The sequence below is a fragment of the Scyliorhinus torazame genome, chromosome 15 (assembly GCF_047496885.1).
Source record: "Scyliorhinus torazame isolate Kashiwa2021f chromosome 15, sScyTor2.1, whole genome shotgun sequence".
NCBI classification, from domain to species: Eukaryota; Metazoa; Chordata; class Chondrichthyes; order Carcharhiniformes; family Scyliorhinidae; genus Scyliorhinus; species Scyliorhinus torazame.
Window position 1 is genome coordinate 169,682,014 of NC_092721.1, and position 15,999 is coordinate 169,698,012.

General features: G+C 44.8%; 1 protein-coding gene across 4 annotated transcripts in view; it reads right to left on the reverse strand.

Moving 5' to 3' along the window:
- tpte (transmembrane phosphatase with tensin homology) overlaps positions 1 to 15,999 on the reverse strand; it is a 119,047-nt gene that overhangs the window by 55,483 nt on the left and 47,565 nt on the right. For all 4 annotated transcript variants that reach the window (XM_072477073.1, XM_072477074.1, XM_072477075.1 and 1 more), the window contains 4 exons: positions 9,743 to 9,904; positions 8,746 to 8,865; positions 3,965 to 4,064; positions 229 to 292 (listed from right to left, as the gene is read on the reverse strand). In XM_072477073.1, the coding sequence (XP_072333174.1) occupies positions 229 to 292; positions 3,965 to 4,064; positions 8,746 to 8,865; positions 9,743 to 9,904 (446 nt within the window). The remainder of the gene's footprint in view (positions 1 to 228; positions 293 to 3,964; positions 4,065 to 8,745; positions 8,866 to 9,742; positions 9,905 to 15,999) is intronic.

A 15,999-nucleotide genomic window follows, 5' to 3' on the forward strand; every position in this document is an offset into this window, starting at 1 on the left:
AATCCAAATTACTAACTTGAACATTGTTACTGCAGAAATGCTAGGGTCTTCCCAACCCAAAACAAAAAAGAAAAAAAGAGAATTCATTCCTGGGCTACTCTTAACACATGACACTGGTTTCAAACTGGAGAAAAAAATTGCTATTCCTTTAACTACAAATGTTAAGTGGGAGCCAAAAGGTTCTTTCAAAATAAAAGCAAAATGTTTATTGGCAGGACATCTACACACCAGTAATGTAAGTAAGATCCAAGTCAAATCCATCCTTTTGATAGCGCCTTTTGTTTTCAGATACCTGTATATTAAAAGAGTTTATATCAATTCTCTGTGCAGCATTATATCAAAATCCATTACATACAAACACCAAGGGGCAAAAAATGTTCGTGGGCATTGTATAGAACCCCAAACTGTAGTGGGGATTTTATGAATGGCATGGCATTAAACAGACAGGAGAAAGGAACATCTGTAATTATGGGGGATTTTAATTTGCATATAGATTGAAAAAAATCAAAGTAGTCACAATGCCATAGAGGAAGAATTCCTGGAGTGTGTAAGGGATTGTGTTTTCTATACCAATATGTTGAGGAACGAGCGAGCAGGCCATCCTAGACTGGGTACTGGTGTAATGAGAATGGAATCATTGGCAATCAAGTTGTGCGAGACCCCTTGGGGGATGAGTGACCATAATAGGAAAAACATTTTTTTTAAAAAATCAAAATGGAGGGTGAAGTAGTTGATTCTGCGACTAGGGTCCTGAATCTTAACAAAGACGACTACAATGATTTTGGTCTTTACAAATGAAGACACAATAAGATTCCAGAAATGTTGGGGAGTGCAAGGTTCAGAGGGAGGAACTGAAGGAGATCAATATTAGTAGAGAAATGGTGTTAGGGAAACTGATGGGATTGAAGGCTGATAAATCCACAGGTCCTAATGAGTATAAGTGTTCCAGAAATATTGGTGGTCACCTTCCAGGATTCAATAGACTCTGGAACAGTTCCTAGAGACAGGAGGATAGCTAATGTAACTCCACTATTTAAAAAATGGAGGTAGAGAGAAAACAGGGAATTATAAAACCAGAACGCCAGATGTTAGTGGGGAAAATTCTAGAATCTATTATCAAAGATTTTATAGCTGAGTGCTTAGAACATAGTGGCAGGATTAGACAGTCAGCATGGATTTATGAAGGGGAAACCATGCTTGACAAATCTACTAGAATTCTTCGAGGAGGGACAGCACAGTGGCAAGCACTGGGACTACGCACTGAGGACCCGGGTTCGAATCCCTGCCCTGGGTCACTGTCCGTGTGGAGTTTGCACATTCTTCCCGTGTCTGCGTGGGTTTCACCCCCACAACCCAAGATGTGCTGGTTAGGTGGATTGGCCATGCCAAATTACCTCTTAATTGGGAAAAAAATAATTGGGTACTCTAAATTTATATTAAAAAAATAATTCTTTGAGGATGTGACTAGCAGAGTTGATGAGGGGGAGCCAATGGATGTGGTGTATTTAGACTTTCAGAAGGCTTTTGACAAAGTCTCGCATAAGAGATTAGCATGTAAAGTTAAAGGGATATGGGGTAGTGCATTGAGATAGATAGAAAACTGGCGGGTGGACAGGAAGCAGCAAGAATAAATAGATCTTTTTCAAATTCACAGAGTGACTAGTGGGCTACTGCAAGGATTGGTGATGGGACCCGAGCTATTCACAATATAATAATCTTTATTGTCGCAAGCAGGCTTACATTAACACCGCAATGACATACTGTGAAAAGCCCCTAGCCACCACATTACGGTGCCTGTTCAGAGTGCCTGGTGGTGGTGGGGGGGGGGGGGGGGGGGGGGGGGAAAGAGAGAGAAACCACAGCACCCGGAGGAAACCCATGCAGACACAAGGAGAACGTGCAGACTCTGCAGAAAAAGGGACCCAAACCCGGGCACTGTGAAGCAACAGTGCTAACCACTGTGCTGCTATGCTGCCCAGCAAATGAATGAGAGCAGTATAATGAGAGGTTATGCATTTTGGTAGCAAGAAGACAGACTATTATCTTTCAGAGGGTTGGTGCAGACTCGATGGGCCGAATGGCCTCCTTCTGCACTGTAGGCACTCTGTTATCTGAATGGCCATAAATTAGGAGAGGAATGTGCAATGAGACCAGAGTGTCCTTGTGCACCAGTCGCTGAAGGTAAGCATGCAGGTACAGCAGGTGGTGAAGGAAGCAAATAGTATGCTGGCCTGAATTGAGAGAGGATGAGTACAAGAGCAGGCATGTCTTGCTGAAATTATACAGGATCTTCACACAGCCACACCAAGAATATTGTGTGCAGTTTTGGGTATGCTCTTGCTCTAGAGGGAGTGCAGCGAAGGTTTACCAGATGGATTCCTTGGATGGCAGGATGGATGCACGAGGAGAGATTGAATCGGTTAGGCTTGTATTCACTGGAGTTCAGAAGAATAGGGGGGGGGGGGGGGGAAGGGGGGTTGTATCTCATATAGCAACCTATAAAACTAACAGGACGAGAAAGGTGGATGCAAGAAGGATGTTCTCAATGGTGGGGCCATCCAGAGGCAGGGTCGCAGTCTGAGGATATGCAGTAGACCATTTAAGAGAAATGATTCTCCCAGATGGTGGTGAGCCTGTGGAGCTTGTTACCACAAAAGTACTGGAGGCCAAAACATTGTACAATGTACATTTTCAAGAAGCAGTTAGATATAGGACTCGGGACGAAGGGTCATAGGATATTTGTGTGTGTGTGTGTGTGTGTGTGTGTGTGTGTGTGTGTGTGGTGGGGGGGGGGATTAGGCTATTGAGTTGCTTGATCAGCCATGATCATAATGAATGGTGGAGCAGGCTCAAAGAGCTGAATGACCTCCTCCTGCTCCTATTTTCCATGCTTTTATGGTCACTCGAGTAAGGAGTGGGTCTCTGAATTTAGACAGAAGTAGGAGCTCATTATTATAAAGAAATACTGTGACAGAGAGAAACTGTGCAATATTTAAATTTAACATTTAAATCTAACAAAATAAACTTTGGAGCCAGGGAGCATTTCTGATTTCAATATAATCGCAGCATGCTCAACTTGGAAGCAGTCACTTCAGTGCTGAATAAAAGATTGCAATTCAGTCAAGAGGAAAACACAGCAGCACCATGGGCTAAATCCTCAACACTTCATTCCAGCCAGAACTATAGTGGAAAGTCAAAGTACCAGTCACCATTACACAAACACTCCACCCTCCAATTAAACACTACAATAGGCAGCTTGTTGCAAGAACAGTAGACCAAAGTCTTCCAGGGCTTATACTCTGCAGTACTAAGTCATATTAGTTGTCTAGGCCGATTCTTCCCAAAGTCACGCTTCCAAATACTGTGAAAATGAATAATTACTTCTAAATACTGTGAAAAATTAAAAAATAACAAATTTTACAAAAAAAAATTTACAACCCAAGTTTCCCAATTCTATCTCTCTAACATTGCCCGCAGGTTCTGCCGAAACCCTCCTTATGCCCATATTGCCTGTCGTCAGTTACTCCCCTGTTCTCTGGTTCAGGCGCCCATCCACCATAAACCTATATTCTGCCCTACACCAAATACCACTTGCTAACTTATTTGCTGACCAACAGCAGGCCTTGCAATCTTTGCCTTCATTCACGAACAGTTCTGGTTTTAATCTAACATTGAAAATAGTGAAACCTTCACTCAGATGTGACTCTGCCCAAAACCTTATTGTTTCATTCATAGCACAACCCAACAAATCATGTGCTTAATTCAAATCCATTAAGTTCCTTTTGTGCTGTAACCCTTCTATAATTTAATCAAGAAACTTTTGTAACTTTAATATTGTAACTACATTTCACCACCATTCCCAGCCAGTTAGGGAGCCAATATATTGGCAGAGGTCTTAAAAACCGACTTTTACAATAAAAAACAGCACTCTCCAGCTTTGGGAGTGTTTCAAAGACAAACTCACCATTCTTCTGGTGGCCTTTTCCAGATGTTTTTTCTGTGAGGCAAGCCTGAAAATTCTAACCAAGATGACAACTCGAAGCACTCGAAAAACAGTCACCACCCTAAGGAACAAAGTTTATTAGAGGAATTATCCATCCTTTTAGAAATCTAAACTTCCCTCCTCTTGCAATAAGAGTATCTGAATCAGCAGAAAAAAAATTCTGGTACCCTTTTCTACAAAACACACAAGTTTAAAACAAGACTGTCCACACATCATCCAAATGTATATACTATACAATTTAAGGATTTCAAATACCTTGCATAGATAAATTTTAAGTGACTAAGTTCCTTGTAATTGGTCAAATCATCAAATACCATGTTCTCAGCTGGGGTCGCCGAATTACATAGCAATATCAATACTCCTTGGAAAATAAGTGTCTGAATGGGGTAGAGGAGCTGAGGAATCTGGGAGAAAGATACATAAATCACTAAAAATAGCGATATTGATTAATAAGGCCATCAAAAAAAAGGCAAACAAAGCACAGGGATTCATTTCCAGAAAGACAGAATTGAAAAGCAAAAGTTATGCTGAACTTGCATGGAAACTCAGTTTGGACCATACTTGGAATATGGTTAACAGCTCTCGTCGCCAGATTATAAAAAACGAGGGATGCTGACGATTATGGTGCAAAAAAAAATATTGCTGGAATAATTTCAAAGATTAAGATGTCATAAGACTAACGATGTTAGATACCCATCAGCAAAGATTGGATCAGCAAGATTGAACAGGCTGGGGCTGTTAAGATAATCTTATTTAGGTTATGAAAGGGTAGCAGAAAAGATATTTCACTCATCAGGGAGAGGCAATAGGGAATGCAGGAGCAACTTCTTTATTAAGAGAACGTTTGAATTAGATCCTATCCATCACAGGTAGTTTGGCAAAATAGCACAGACGAATTAAAATGGAAATCTAGTGGAGGGAGAAAGAAATACAAAAAAGTGCTATGTTGATGGGGTTAGAAGGCAATTAATGAGGAACATAAACACCAGTATGGACTCGCTGACCCAAATGGTTTGTTCCTAGCCTAAGGTAGGAGGCAGCTATTATTGAAGTGGTTAAACAGCAGGGATTTAGGTGCATCAAATGGGATATAACTCAATCTAGAATACCCGTATGATTAGAGAAAACTGGCTGTAATATTTGCTCCAGTTTTCCCTGCTGGCCATCCTACATCATTCCTTCCTAATTATATCCGAGAGATCAGAAACCTAAGGTCAGGAAAAGTGCAAAGATGTGTTCTACTCCACTTAGCAGCAAGTTGTGTAGCCATAGATAAACTACTGGAAGGAATGCATTTCACGAATAATCTCTTCGCGATTAAACCGCTTCACATCATTTTTCTCCTTTTGCACAACCTTCCAGTTCAGGGTTCATGATGTCAATATCCATGCAGTCAATTGGTTATTAGTGCATTTCCCTTACTCAAATGGTAGTGGATGACATTCACCTCAACACTATGAGCTCATATACTCCAAACGTTATCCCTAATCATGAAGTGAGAGAAATATGCCAGTGATTTTTTTTTTAAAAAGTGTTGCTGGTCTGCTTTTACGGATCAGGTAGGTTTAAAAAATAGATTCCAGACCTTCTTATTCAAAATCCTCTCAAACAGTATAAAATAGATTATCTGGTTATCCAATTTACTATTTTGTTGGATCATGCTGTAATCAAAAATGGCTGCCACATTGGTCAACACCATAGTCCCTGCACTGTTAGCATCTTTCAGATTCCCTATGTATATCCAAAGACCAAGTATTGAAGTCTGTCTTAGTTGTGCATCTATCAAAATTCACTGGAAACACTAGATGCAAATAAACATATGGAATAAACATGTGGAATCAATCACAAGTTGACAATAAAACTTTGGACTTGAGCTAAATTGTGCTAAATTGGGGGAAGGCTAATTATAACAATATTAGGCGGGAACTGAAGAACATAGATTGGGGGCGGATGTTTGAGGGCAAATCAACATCTGACATGTGGGAGGCTTTCAAGTGTCAGTTGAAAGGAATACAGGACAGGCATGTTCCTGTGAGGAAGAAAGATAAATACGGCAATTTTCGGGAACCTTGGATGACGAGTGATATTGTAGGCCTCGTCAAAAAGAAAAAGGAGGCATTTGTCAGGGCTAAAAGGCTGGGAACAGACGAAGCCTGTGTGGCATATAAGGAAAGTAGGAAGGAACTTAAGCAAGGAGTCAGGAGGGCTAGAAGGGGTCATGAAAAGTCATTGGCAAATAGGGTTAAGGAAAATCCCAAGGCTTTTTACACGTACATAAAAAGCAAGAGGGTAGCCAGGGAAAGGTTTGGCCCACTGAAGGATAGGCAAGGGAATCTATGTGTGGAGCCAGAGGAAATGGGCGAGGTACTAAATGAATACTTTGCATCAGTATTCACCAAAGAGAAGGAATTGGTAGATGTTGAGTCTGGAGAAGGGGTGTAGATAGCCTGGGTCACAATGTGATCCAAAAAGACGAGGTGTTGGGTGTCTTAAAAAATATTAAGGTAGATAAGTCCCCAGGGCCTGATGGGATCTACCCCAGAATACTGAAGGAGGCTGGAGAGGAAATTGCTGAGGCCTTGACAGAAATCTTTGGATCCTCGCTGTCTTCAGGGGATGTCCCGGAGGACTGGAGAATAGCCAATGTTGTTCCTCTGTTTAAGAAGGGTAGCAAGGATAATCCCGGGAACTACAGGCCGGTGAGCCTTACTTCAGTGGTAGGGAAATTACTGGAGAGAATTCTTCGAGGCAGGATCTACTCCCATTTGGAAGCAAATGGACGTATTAGTGAGAGGCAGCACGGTTTTGTGAAGGGGAGGTCGTGTCTCACTAACTTGATAGAGTTTTTCGAGGAGGTCACTAAGATGATTGATGTAGGTAGGGCAGTAGATGTTGTCTATATAGACTTCAGTAAGGCCTTTGACAAGGTCCCTCATGGTAGACTAGTACAAAAGGCGAAGTCACACGGGATCAGGGGTGAACTGGCAAGGTGGATACAGAACTGGCTAGGCCATAGAAGGCAGAGAGTAGCAATGGAGGGATGCTTTTCTAATTGGAGGGCTGTGACCAGTGGTGTTCCACAGGGATCAGTGCTGGGACCTTTGCTCTTTGTAGTATATATATATATATATATAAATGATTTGGAGGAAAATGTAACTGGTCTGATTAGTAAGTTTGCAGACGACACAAAGGTTGGTGGAATTGCGGATAGCGATGAGGACTGTCTGAGGATACAGCAGGATTTAGATTGTCTGGAGACTTGGGCGGAGAAATGGCAGATGGAGTTTAATCCGGACAAATGTGAGGTAATGCATTTTGGAAGGGCTAATGCAGGTAGGGAATATACAGTGAATGGTAGAACCCTCAAGAGTATTGAAAGTCAAAGAGATCTAGGAGTACAGGTCCACAGGTCATTGAAAGGGGCAACACAGGTAGAGAAGGTAGTCAAGAAGGCATACGGCATGCTTGCCTTCATTGGCCGGGGCATTGAGTATAAGAATTGGCAAGTCATGTTGCAGCTGTATAGAACCTTAGTTAGGCCACAGTTGGAGTATAGTGTTCAATTCTGGTCGCCACACTACCAGAAGGATGTGGAGGCTTTAGAGAGGGTGCAGAAGAGATTTACCAGAATGTTGCCTGGTATGGAGGGCATAAGCTATGAGGAGCGATTGAATAAACTCGGTTTGTTCTCACTGGAACGAAGGAGGTTGAGGGGCGACCTGATAGAGGTATACAAAATTATGAGGGGCATAGACAGAGTGGATAGTCAGAGGCTTTTCCCCAGGGTAGAGGGGTCAATTACTAGGGGGCATAGGTTTAAGGTGAGAGGGGCAAGGTTTAGAGTAGATGTACGAGGCAAGTTTTTTTACGCAGAGGGTAGTAGGTGCCTGGAACTCACTACCGGAGGAGGTAGTGGAAGCAGGGACGATAGGGACATTTAAGGGGCATCTTGACAAATATATGAATAGGATGGGAATAGAAGGATACGGACCCAGGAAGTGTAGAAGATTGTAGTTTAGTCGGGCAGTATGGTCGGCACGGGCTTGGAGGGCCGAAGGGCCTGTTCCTGTGCTGTACATTTCTTTGTTCTTTGTTGAGCCCTTAATTTCATCGATCACCAATTTCAGTTTAATAAGAAAGCTCATATTTCGAGCAGAAAGAGGTCATTCAGCCCATTGAGTCTGCACCGATACTTCGAAATACCACCCAACCTAGGCCCAATCCCCCGCCCTATAACTCCACCCCAAGGGGCAATTGATCATGGCCAATCCATCTAACCTGCACATCTTTGGAATGTGGAAGGAAACCAAGCAAACCTTCGCAGACACGGGAAGAATGTTACCAGAGATTGGAATCGAACCCGGGTCCCTGGTGCTGTAAAGCAACAGTGCTAATCACTGCCACCATGCTGCCCCTTATGAATCCGGAACAGATCACACTGCCATAGTCGTTCCACACTTGGTAAGCTAAACAGAGTTTTTCCCTCAAAACATCCATTTGTGCACCAAGTTTTCCTCTACATTAGTGAGAACAGATATTAATATATTGATAAATTCAGCTGCTTCAATCAAACATTTCTCCATTTAGATCAAAGTTTTCTGTTTGAAGTTGTGATTTAAAGAAATATAATAATACTTTATTAAAAACATTAATAATGCACAAAAAGTTTAAAATTCTGATTTTAAATGTAGCATTTCCATCACGTCTATGTTAAGTTGTATCATTCATGTATATCACTATACCTGGGAATGAGTGTTGCTCCACTCAAATCAGAAAAGGCATATACCATTGTAATAACTTGGGTAACAACCACAATAACCGCATCCAAAATGTTAAGCTTGGATCGAAAATATACACGGAACCTGCAACAGACAGATTGAATAAGTACATCACAAATTGTCGATTTTATAATTTCATGGACATGTTTTTATTGCACCGTACAAAATAGTGATTCTATATCCCTTTGTTACGCCCTTCCAAAGAATATGCTCTATGCATATAAAATATGCTCAAGTCATCCCACCCAACATAGAACAGTGGTCTGGGGGTCTTTCTCGCTCAAGCAGCAAAAGAACACTGCCATTTTCATCCCATGCCAAGAAAACCACAGCTGACATCTTCGCCACATTGGGGAGACCAAATGTAGATGGAGAGATTGCTTCTGAATACATCAGTTCAGTCCACAATTATGGCTTTTGAGCTTCTGCTCACTGTAGCTCATCATCCCACTCCCAGTCTGTCAGACACACCTCGACTGTCAGACACGCCTTCACTGGAAGTCAAATGGTGAAATTGCCACAGGACTGGAGCTACAGTTCAATGGGAATTGATTTTCACTTCCCCCAATAGTCTCTGGAAAAATCAGTTTACTGTGAATCACATGTCAACTTTAGCATTACATTCCTTTTTTGAGAGAGATCAATAATTATATATAATTATGCAGATCCTTCATGCTACATGTGTCAATATGGAAATGCCGTGAAATCTGGATTTAATTGAAGATGCAACAGCTTTAGTGTGAAGAAGATAGGAATGTAATCCTTTGGAAATGGATTTAGTCCAATAGTATTGGGGAGCCAAGATTTATTTCCAAGTATTTTTCCCCCTCCTATTTCCCTTAATCCCAATATTTGGACACCAAAAAGGGGATTATTCTCAATGTATAAACTTTTGTAAGTTATCCAACAGCAACATTAAAATCCTAGTTTTCTTTTCTTTAATATAAGACAAGGTCCTTACCCTTCAACAAAGATCCGAAGGAGAACATCAATAGCAAAGAAGAAGGATATAGCCAATGATACGCCTACAATTCCATGCCTAAAAGGCTTACTTTTATTTGCCGTTGACAAGTCCACAATTACAAGAACAACATCAACAATTATAAGAACGATACCAAAAATCCTGCCAAACAAAAGAAAAAATACAAATTGGTCAAGTTCTGATTTTCTTAAATACTGGTGGATTCTATTGAACAAGAGTGCAGGAAGTGGATAGCGTAGGGAAATGCGCATAAAGTACTTAGCCCCAGCTGGACAGCCTACATTATTTGAAGGCACACTGGGCTAAAAGTCCTTGTTGTGTCCCGATTCCCATCATACACAAATTAAACATAATTGATAAAGACTGCCCGATGTTCCAATTACAGTTTCTGCAACTTGCTGACTCAAAACATTCACACAGGGCTGCAGCCAGACCAAGTTAACTTTTTCAATGAATGGAGTCTGTGCCTCACCATGTGGGGCAGGGGAACTACTGTCTTGTTACTTTTGTCCCCAGTCCTGTTTTAAAAGAAAAAGGTATAATACACAAATGGACTCTTTCACAAGAACTTGCTACAGCACTGTGGCCTCATTTCAATGATAAGAGTAACTGCTTGATGCAAATAAAGGACAAACTTCTTATAATATTTCTTTCCATTGAAAAGCAGTCCCCATAATTCTTTGAAGTTGACAAGAAGGTACCAATGTATTTCACACCAAATGGAATATGCTTGAGGTGCCACATGAGGTTTGGCAGGAAGGAGAGATTAGTTCAGTATGTAACCACAGCTGTGACAGTTTTATAATGCATACATTTATAGTAGCCAGGTACTACAGCATCACACTTCAAATAATTTCTAATGCATTGGGATTAGCTTTACAACATCGACTTCAGACTTCTTTGGTTAAGTTTAGAATAATCAGTGTTTCTATGATGCGGACAGATGGGGCATGTACAAAATGAAAATATCTGCATTGAGATGTCCCAAATCCAAAGTTCCTGCCCTTCATTCAAATGGAAAGATTTAGTGGTAGTTTCACTGGATCCAGAGGCCCAGGTTAATTCTGAGGGCACAGTTTCAAATCTCGCCACAGCAGCTGGTAGAATTTAAATTCAATTAATACATCTGGAATTGTAAGCTAGTTTCAGTAGTGGTGACCATGGCAACTTTAGTAGTGGGCCCCTTTAAGGGGCTGAGATTTAAGGGTCATGTGACCCAATCGGTCAATCAGGGCATAACAAGCGAATCGCAGGCCTTCGCACGGGCTTTCCTGGGCAGAATCGTTCTGGAGCTGTAGGAGTCAGTAGCACACTGTATAAATAGTCAACAATTATTCTATGGAATAGTCTGGGTATTTTGGGGGGGTGGGGGGGAAAGAGGGAAAGAGCAAGGGAAAGAGCAGGAAAAGGAAAAGAAAGCCAAAGAGTGACTTCGGGAGCCTAAACCTTCATTTAAAAATCAGGAGATTGACATCTCTACATGCCCCCAATACAAATACTTCAGATTTTGTGAAAGTCCATTACCATCCAAACAGTCTTGATAATTATGCAAAAGTATAAATTCAATTCAACTACAAGAGCCTCTGGAGAAGAGATAGCAGCCTCTGTGGCCAGACTAAGGCAAACAGATCACTGTGAATATGGGCCTGTCCTTTATGACACGTTAAGAGCTTTGATGCAACCATCAATCCACTCAAGACAGAGAATAGAAGTGAATAGAGGCTTTAATCAACTAGAACAGTGCCTGCCTGCGACTGCTCTGCAAGTGAGAGCCGCCTACAGGGCAGCTGCTCTTGTACCTCCCATCAAGGGGGCGGAGCCAGGGGCAGAGGCCACAAGGGCACCAACATGATACAATCAGTGTAGTACAGTACAATGATCCATAGGTGGAGCCCACGTGGGCAACTTCATGGTACAATGTAATTCAGTAATGAATGATTACCATAGTACGTTCACCACAAGCCGGTCTAGTATTTGGGGTGAAGAAATTGTTGGCCGAGTCCAAGATAACCCTGAAGGCAGTGCTGGAGCTTGCGCTGGCTCTGGAAAACATGCTGGCTCTGGAAAACGCAGAAAAAGGTGCTCTAGAGCTTCAAAATGTGTAGGGCGGCGAAGTCCATCAGATTTGGAAGGAAGCAGGGCGGCATGCTGCACAGTGGAACTGCTGAGGACCTGGGTTCGAATCCCGGCCCTGGGTTACCGTCCGTGTGGAGTTTGCTCATTCTCCCCATGTCTGGGTGGGTTTCACCCCCGCAACCCAAAGATCTGCAGGTTAGGTTGATTGGCCATTGCCCCGGAATTGGAAAAAAAAAAAAATTGGGTACTCTAAATTAAAAAAAAAAAAAATGATTTGGAAGGAAGCTGCCAGCAGCAGCAGCGCTAGGATTGGGGGCACAGGGTTTTATGAACAGAGAAATGCCTAAAGAGAAAGACTGCAGAGATATAGAAGGTTCAGTCAGCAGCCCAGGAGTAGTGAAGAGTGCTATAGATGTGGGGGTGTAGTGAAGAGTGCTATAGATGTGGGGGTGTGGAAGAGATACTTACAGGACAAGTGCAGCAGTGTTTTTCCAAACTTTTTTGCCCAGGACCCATTTTTACGAACTGGCCATCCTACACAACCCATCATTTTCACTTCCCCTTATGTGACAGGGAGCCTGCGTGGTCCTCACGATCTCACTTGCTCGGTTATCCAATGTTACATTTCAAATAATGACTTCGGCTGATGATTTAAGACCTCACTGCATCCGTTGAAAAACAAAAACCAAGCAGTTTGTCCTCAAACTCGCCATGTTCAGTCTTCAAATGTTTTTGAAGTTTTGAGGGATTTAATCTTTCGTTTGCCAGTGCTTCCCTGCATACATCACATTAATTTTGCATCCTGATTTTCAGTGACACAATTAATAACCCACAGCTCAAGTAATCTTTATGCTGCTTTGTTCCTGTTTTCAGCAGCATCTTCATGGATTGTTCACCAGAGGCCCTGGAGCTCACTCCAGCACTGCTGGCAGCTACAAAATGGAGAAATCTCCCTCGCGCCCAGAACACGCGATGTTAGCGCACAGAGCATGTGACCTGCTCTCTGCCGCCGCTTCTGGTGGGAAACTGGCCTTGGACTGTTTCTTGGCCTTGGACCCACCCCACTGCACTGTGGGCCTGTGCACTGCTTGATCCAGCTCGCATGCGCGGGATGGCCGGCAGTCTCAAAGGTTTGCGGCCGTCTTTTGTAAAAGATGGTCACGGCCGTTGGGCGTTCCTGCCGCGATCATGAATGCCGTGACTGATCGTGCCGCTCCTGAAACCTGCCCGCGACCCACCCATAGGTTGTGACCCCAAGTTTGAAACCCCCCCCGATTTAAAGAAGCATGTGGTTTGACTGTGATAACAAAGGAAACGCAAGGTGCCAGTGCAGGAATAAACAGAGCCTTCCCAGTGAAAGCAGGGTCAGCAATCTAGCTCCAGTGCACAGCATGGAAGGGAATGCAGAAAATGGGCCAGGCGTCTTTACATTAAATAATCTGAAGGTGGACAGAATAGCCCCAATTAATGGTTGTCCACTCAAAAGAAGAAGATAGACACGGGAGCCTCCGCCACAGTAGTTGAAGAACAAACTTTCTGATACCTCCAGGGAGGAGTTCAACCCCCTCCCAACCCCCAAGATTAAATAACACTGCAGCCAGGCTTGCCACACACATGACTGGCCACATATATGGGTGAGACTATCAAGATTTTAGGGTCAATGGGCCTTGGACTACAGGCAGCAATCTGCCCCAGCTACCCTTAAATTGTAATTTCACAGGGACCGAGTTTAATGGAGCATGTGGAGTTTTTGCACCTCAAGATGGTCAAAGACACTGTGGGATGTGGGGAGATTAGAGGGCAGCAGTATTTAGCACTGCAGCACCAATACCTGGGTTCAATTCCCACCTTGGGGGACGGTCTGTGTGGAGTTTTCATGTTCTCCCAGTGCTTGTGTGGGTTTCCTCCCACAGTCCAAAGATGTGTAGGATAAATGGATTGGCCATTATAAATTGCTCCTTAGGATCTATGGGATTCTATTCCATAATTCAAGGATTCTACCGTGTGATAGTCACCACTGTTGTATTATATTGTATATATGGGTATTACGGTAAGGCCCCTGTACTACAGGTACGGGGGTAGATCCCTGCCTGCTGGCTCCGCCCAGGAGGCGGAGTATAAATGTGTGCGCTCTCCGAACAGCAGCCATTTTGTAAGCTGCTGTAGGAGGCCACACATCGGTGTAATAAAGCCTCGATTACATTCTGCTCTTGTCTCGTCGTAATTGATAGTGCATCAATTTATTACACAGAGATTTTTCAGAGATGGACCTCCGCATCAAGCCAGATCGCCTGTAGCTGCATCAAGCAGACAACGCCAAAAGGACTTCCAACATTGTATGCTTCAAAGCAAGCTAGCCATCGGGTCTGCGCCAGACCCAATCTCAGAATCACAGAAGCTCCAGATTCTGTACACGCGGCTGAGCTCCAACGTTTTTCCCCTCATCCAGGAAGCGCTTACCTACGCAGAGGCCATGGCGCTACTGAAGAAGAATTATGCTCAGCAGACCAACAAGATCTATGCCAGGCGTCTCCTATCCAAGCGGCACCAACTTCCCGGTGAGTCTGCGGAGGATTTCTGGCGTGCTCTGCTCGCCCTGGTGAGAGACTGTGACTGCCAGGCCGTTTCAGTCACTGAACATTCGAACCTGCTAATGAGAGACGCGTTCGTTACAGGCATAGGGTTGGACTACATCTGCTAGCACCTCTTAGAAGGGGCCACGATTGACCTCGCAGTGACCAAGAAACTAGCACGCTCGCTCACTGTCGCCTCCAGCAACGTACAGGCTTACGCCCCCGACCGCACAGCCACCCCACCCCACCCCCACCCCCACCCCCCGTGCATAGTGGACCCCGCCAGCGGCCACCCCATCGTGGACCCCATCAGCGACCATCCTCAGCCAACCCCAGGCCTGCGCCGCGCGGTAGCCAACCAACCCCGGGGGGGCCCTAAGTGCTACTTCTGCGGACAGACAAAACATCCCCGGCAGCGCTACCCGGCGCGGAGCGCGCTCTGCAAGGCCTGTGGCAAGAAGGGACATTTCACTGCAGTGTGCCAGGCCCGCTCAATCGCCGCTATTGACCCAGCACCCCCACGTGCAGCCAGTGGGCGCTGCCATCTTTCTCTCCTCAAACCACGTGCGACCCGTGGGCACCGCCATCTTGCTCCACTCAACACGTGCGGCTCGTGGGCACTGCCATCTTGCTTGCCTCAGAACCAATGGGCGCCGCCATCTTGCCTGCCCCAGGACACGTGCGGCCTGTGGACGCCGCCATCTTACCCGCCTCAGGACCCCTGCACGTCGGGCACCTCATCAGGCCGCTCATGGCCTGCAACTGCCACCGACCAGCCGCGTCTCGCCTCGGTCACGATCAACCAGTCTCGACCGCATAACCTCGCGACCACTTCGACAAAGGTGAAAGTCGACGTGCAAGAGATATCCTGCCTTCTGGACTCCGGGAGCATTGAGAGCTTCATCCACCCTGATACGGTAAGGCACTGCTCCCTCACGGTACACCCCGCTAACCAAAGAATCCCCTTGATCTCCGGATCCTACTCCGTGGCGATCCGGGGGTACTGCATCACCACCCTCACCGTCCAGGGCAGAGAGTTCAGCGGCTTCTGGCTCTACATCCTCCCCAACCTCTGCGCTGCCTTGCTACTCGGTCTGGACTTCCAGTGCAACCTCCAGAGCCTAACTCTGAAATTCGGCGGGCCCATACCACCCCTTACTGTTTGCGGCCTCGCAACCCTGAAGGTTGACCCACCTTCCCAGTTTGCAAACTTCACCCCGGATTGCAAACCAGTCGCCACCAGGAGCAGACAGTACAGCGCCCACGACAGGACCTTCATCAGGTCGGAGGTCCAGCAGCTGTTGCAGGAAGGTATCAGAGGCCAGCAACAGCCCCTGGAGAGCCCAAGTGGTAGTGGTGAAAACCGGGGAGAAACCGGATGGTCGTTGACTACAGTCAGACCATCAATCGGTACACGCAGCTCAACACGTATCCCCTCCCACGCATATCTGACACGGGCAATTAAATTGCACAATACTGGGTCTTCTCGAAAGTGGACCTGAAATCGGCCTACCACCAGCTCCCCATCCGGAAGGCGGACCGCCCATACACTGCGTTTGAAGCAGACGGCCGCCTTTACCATTTCCT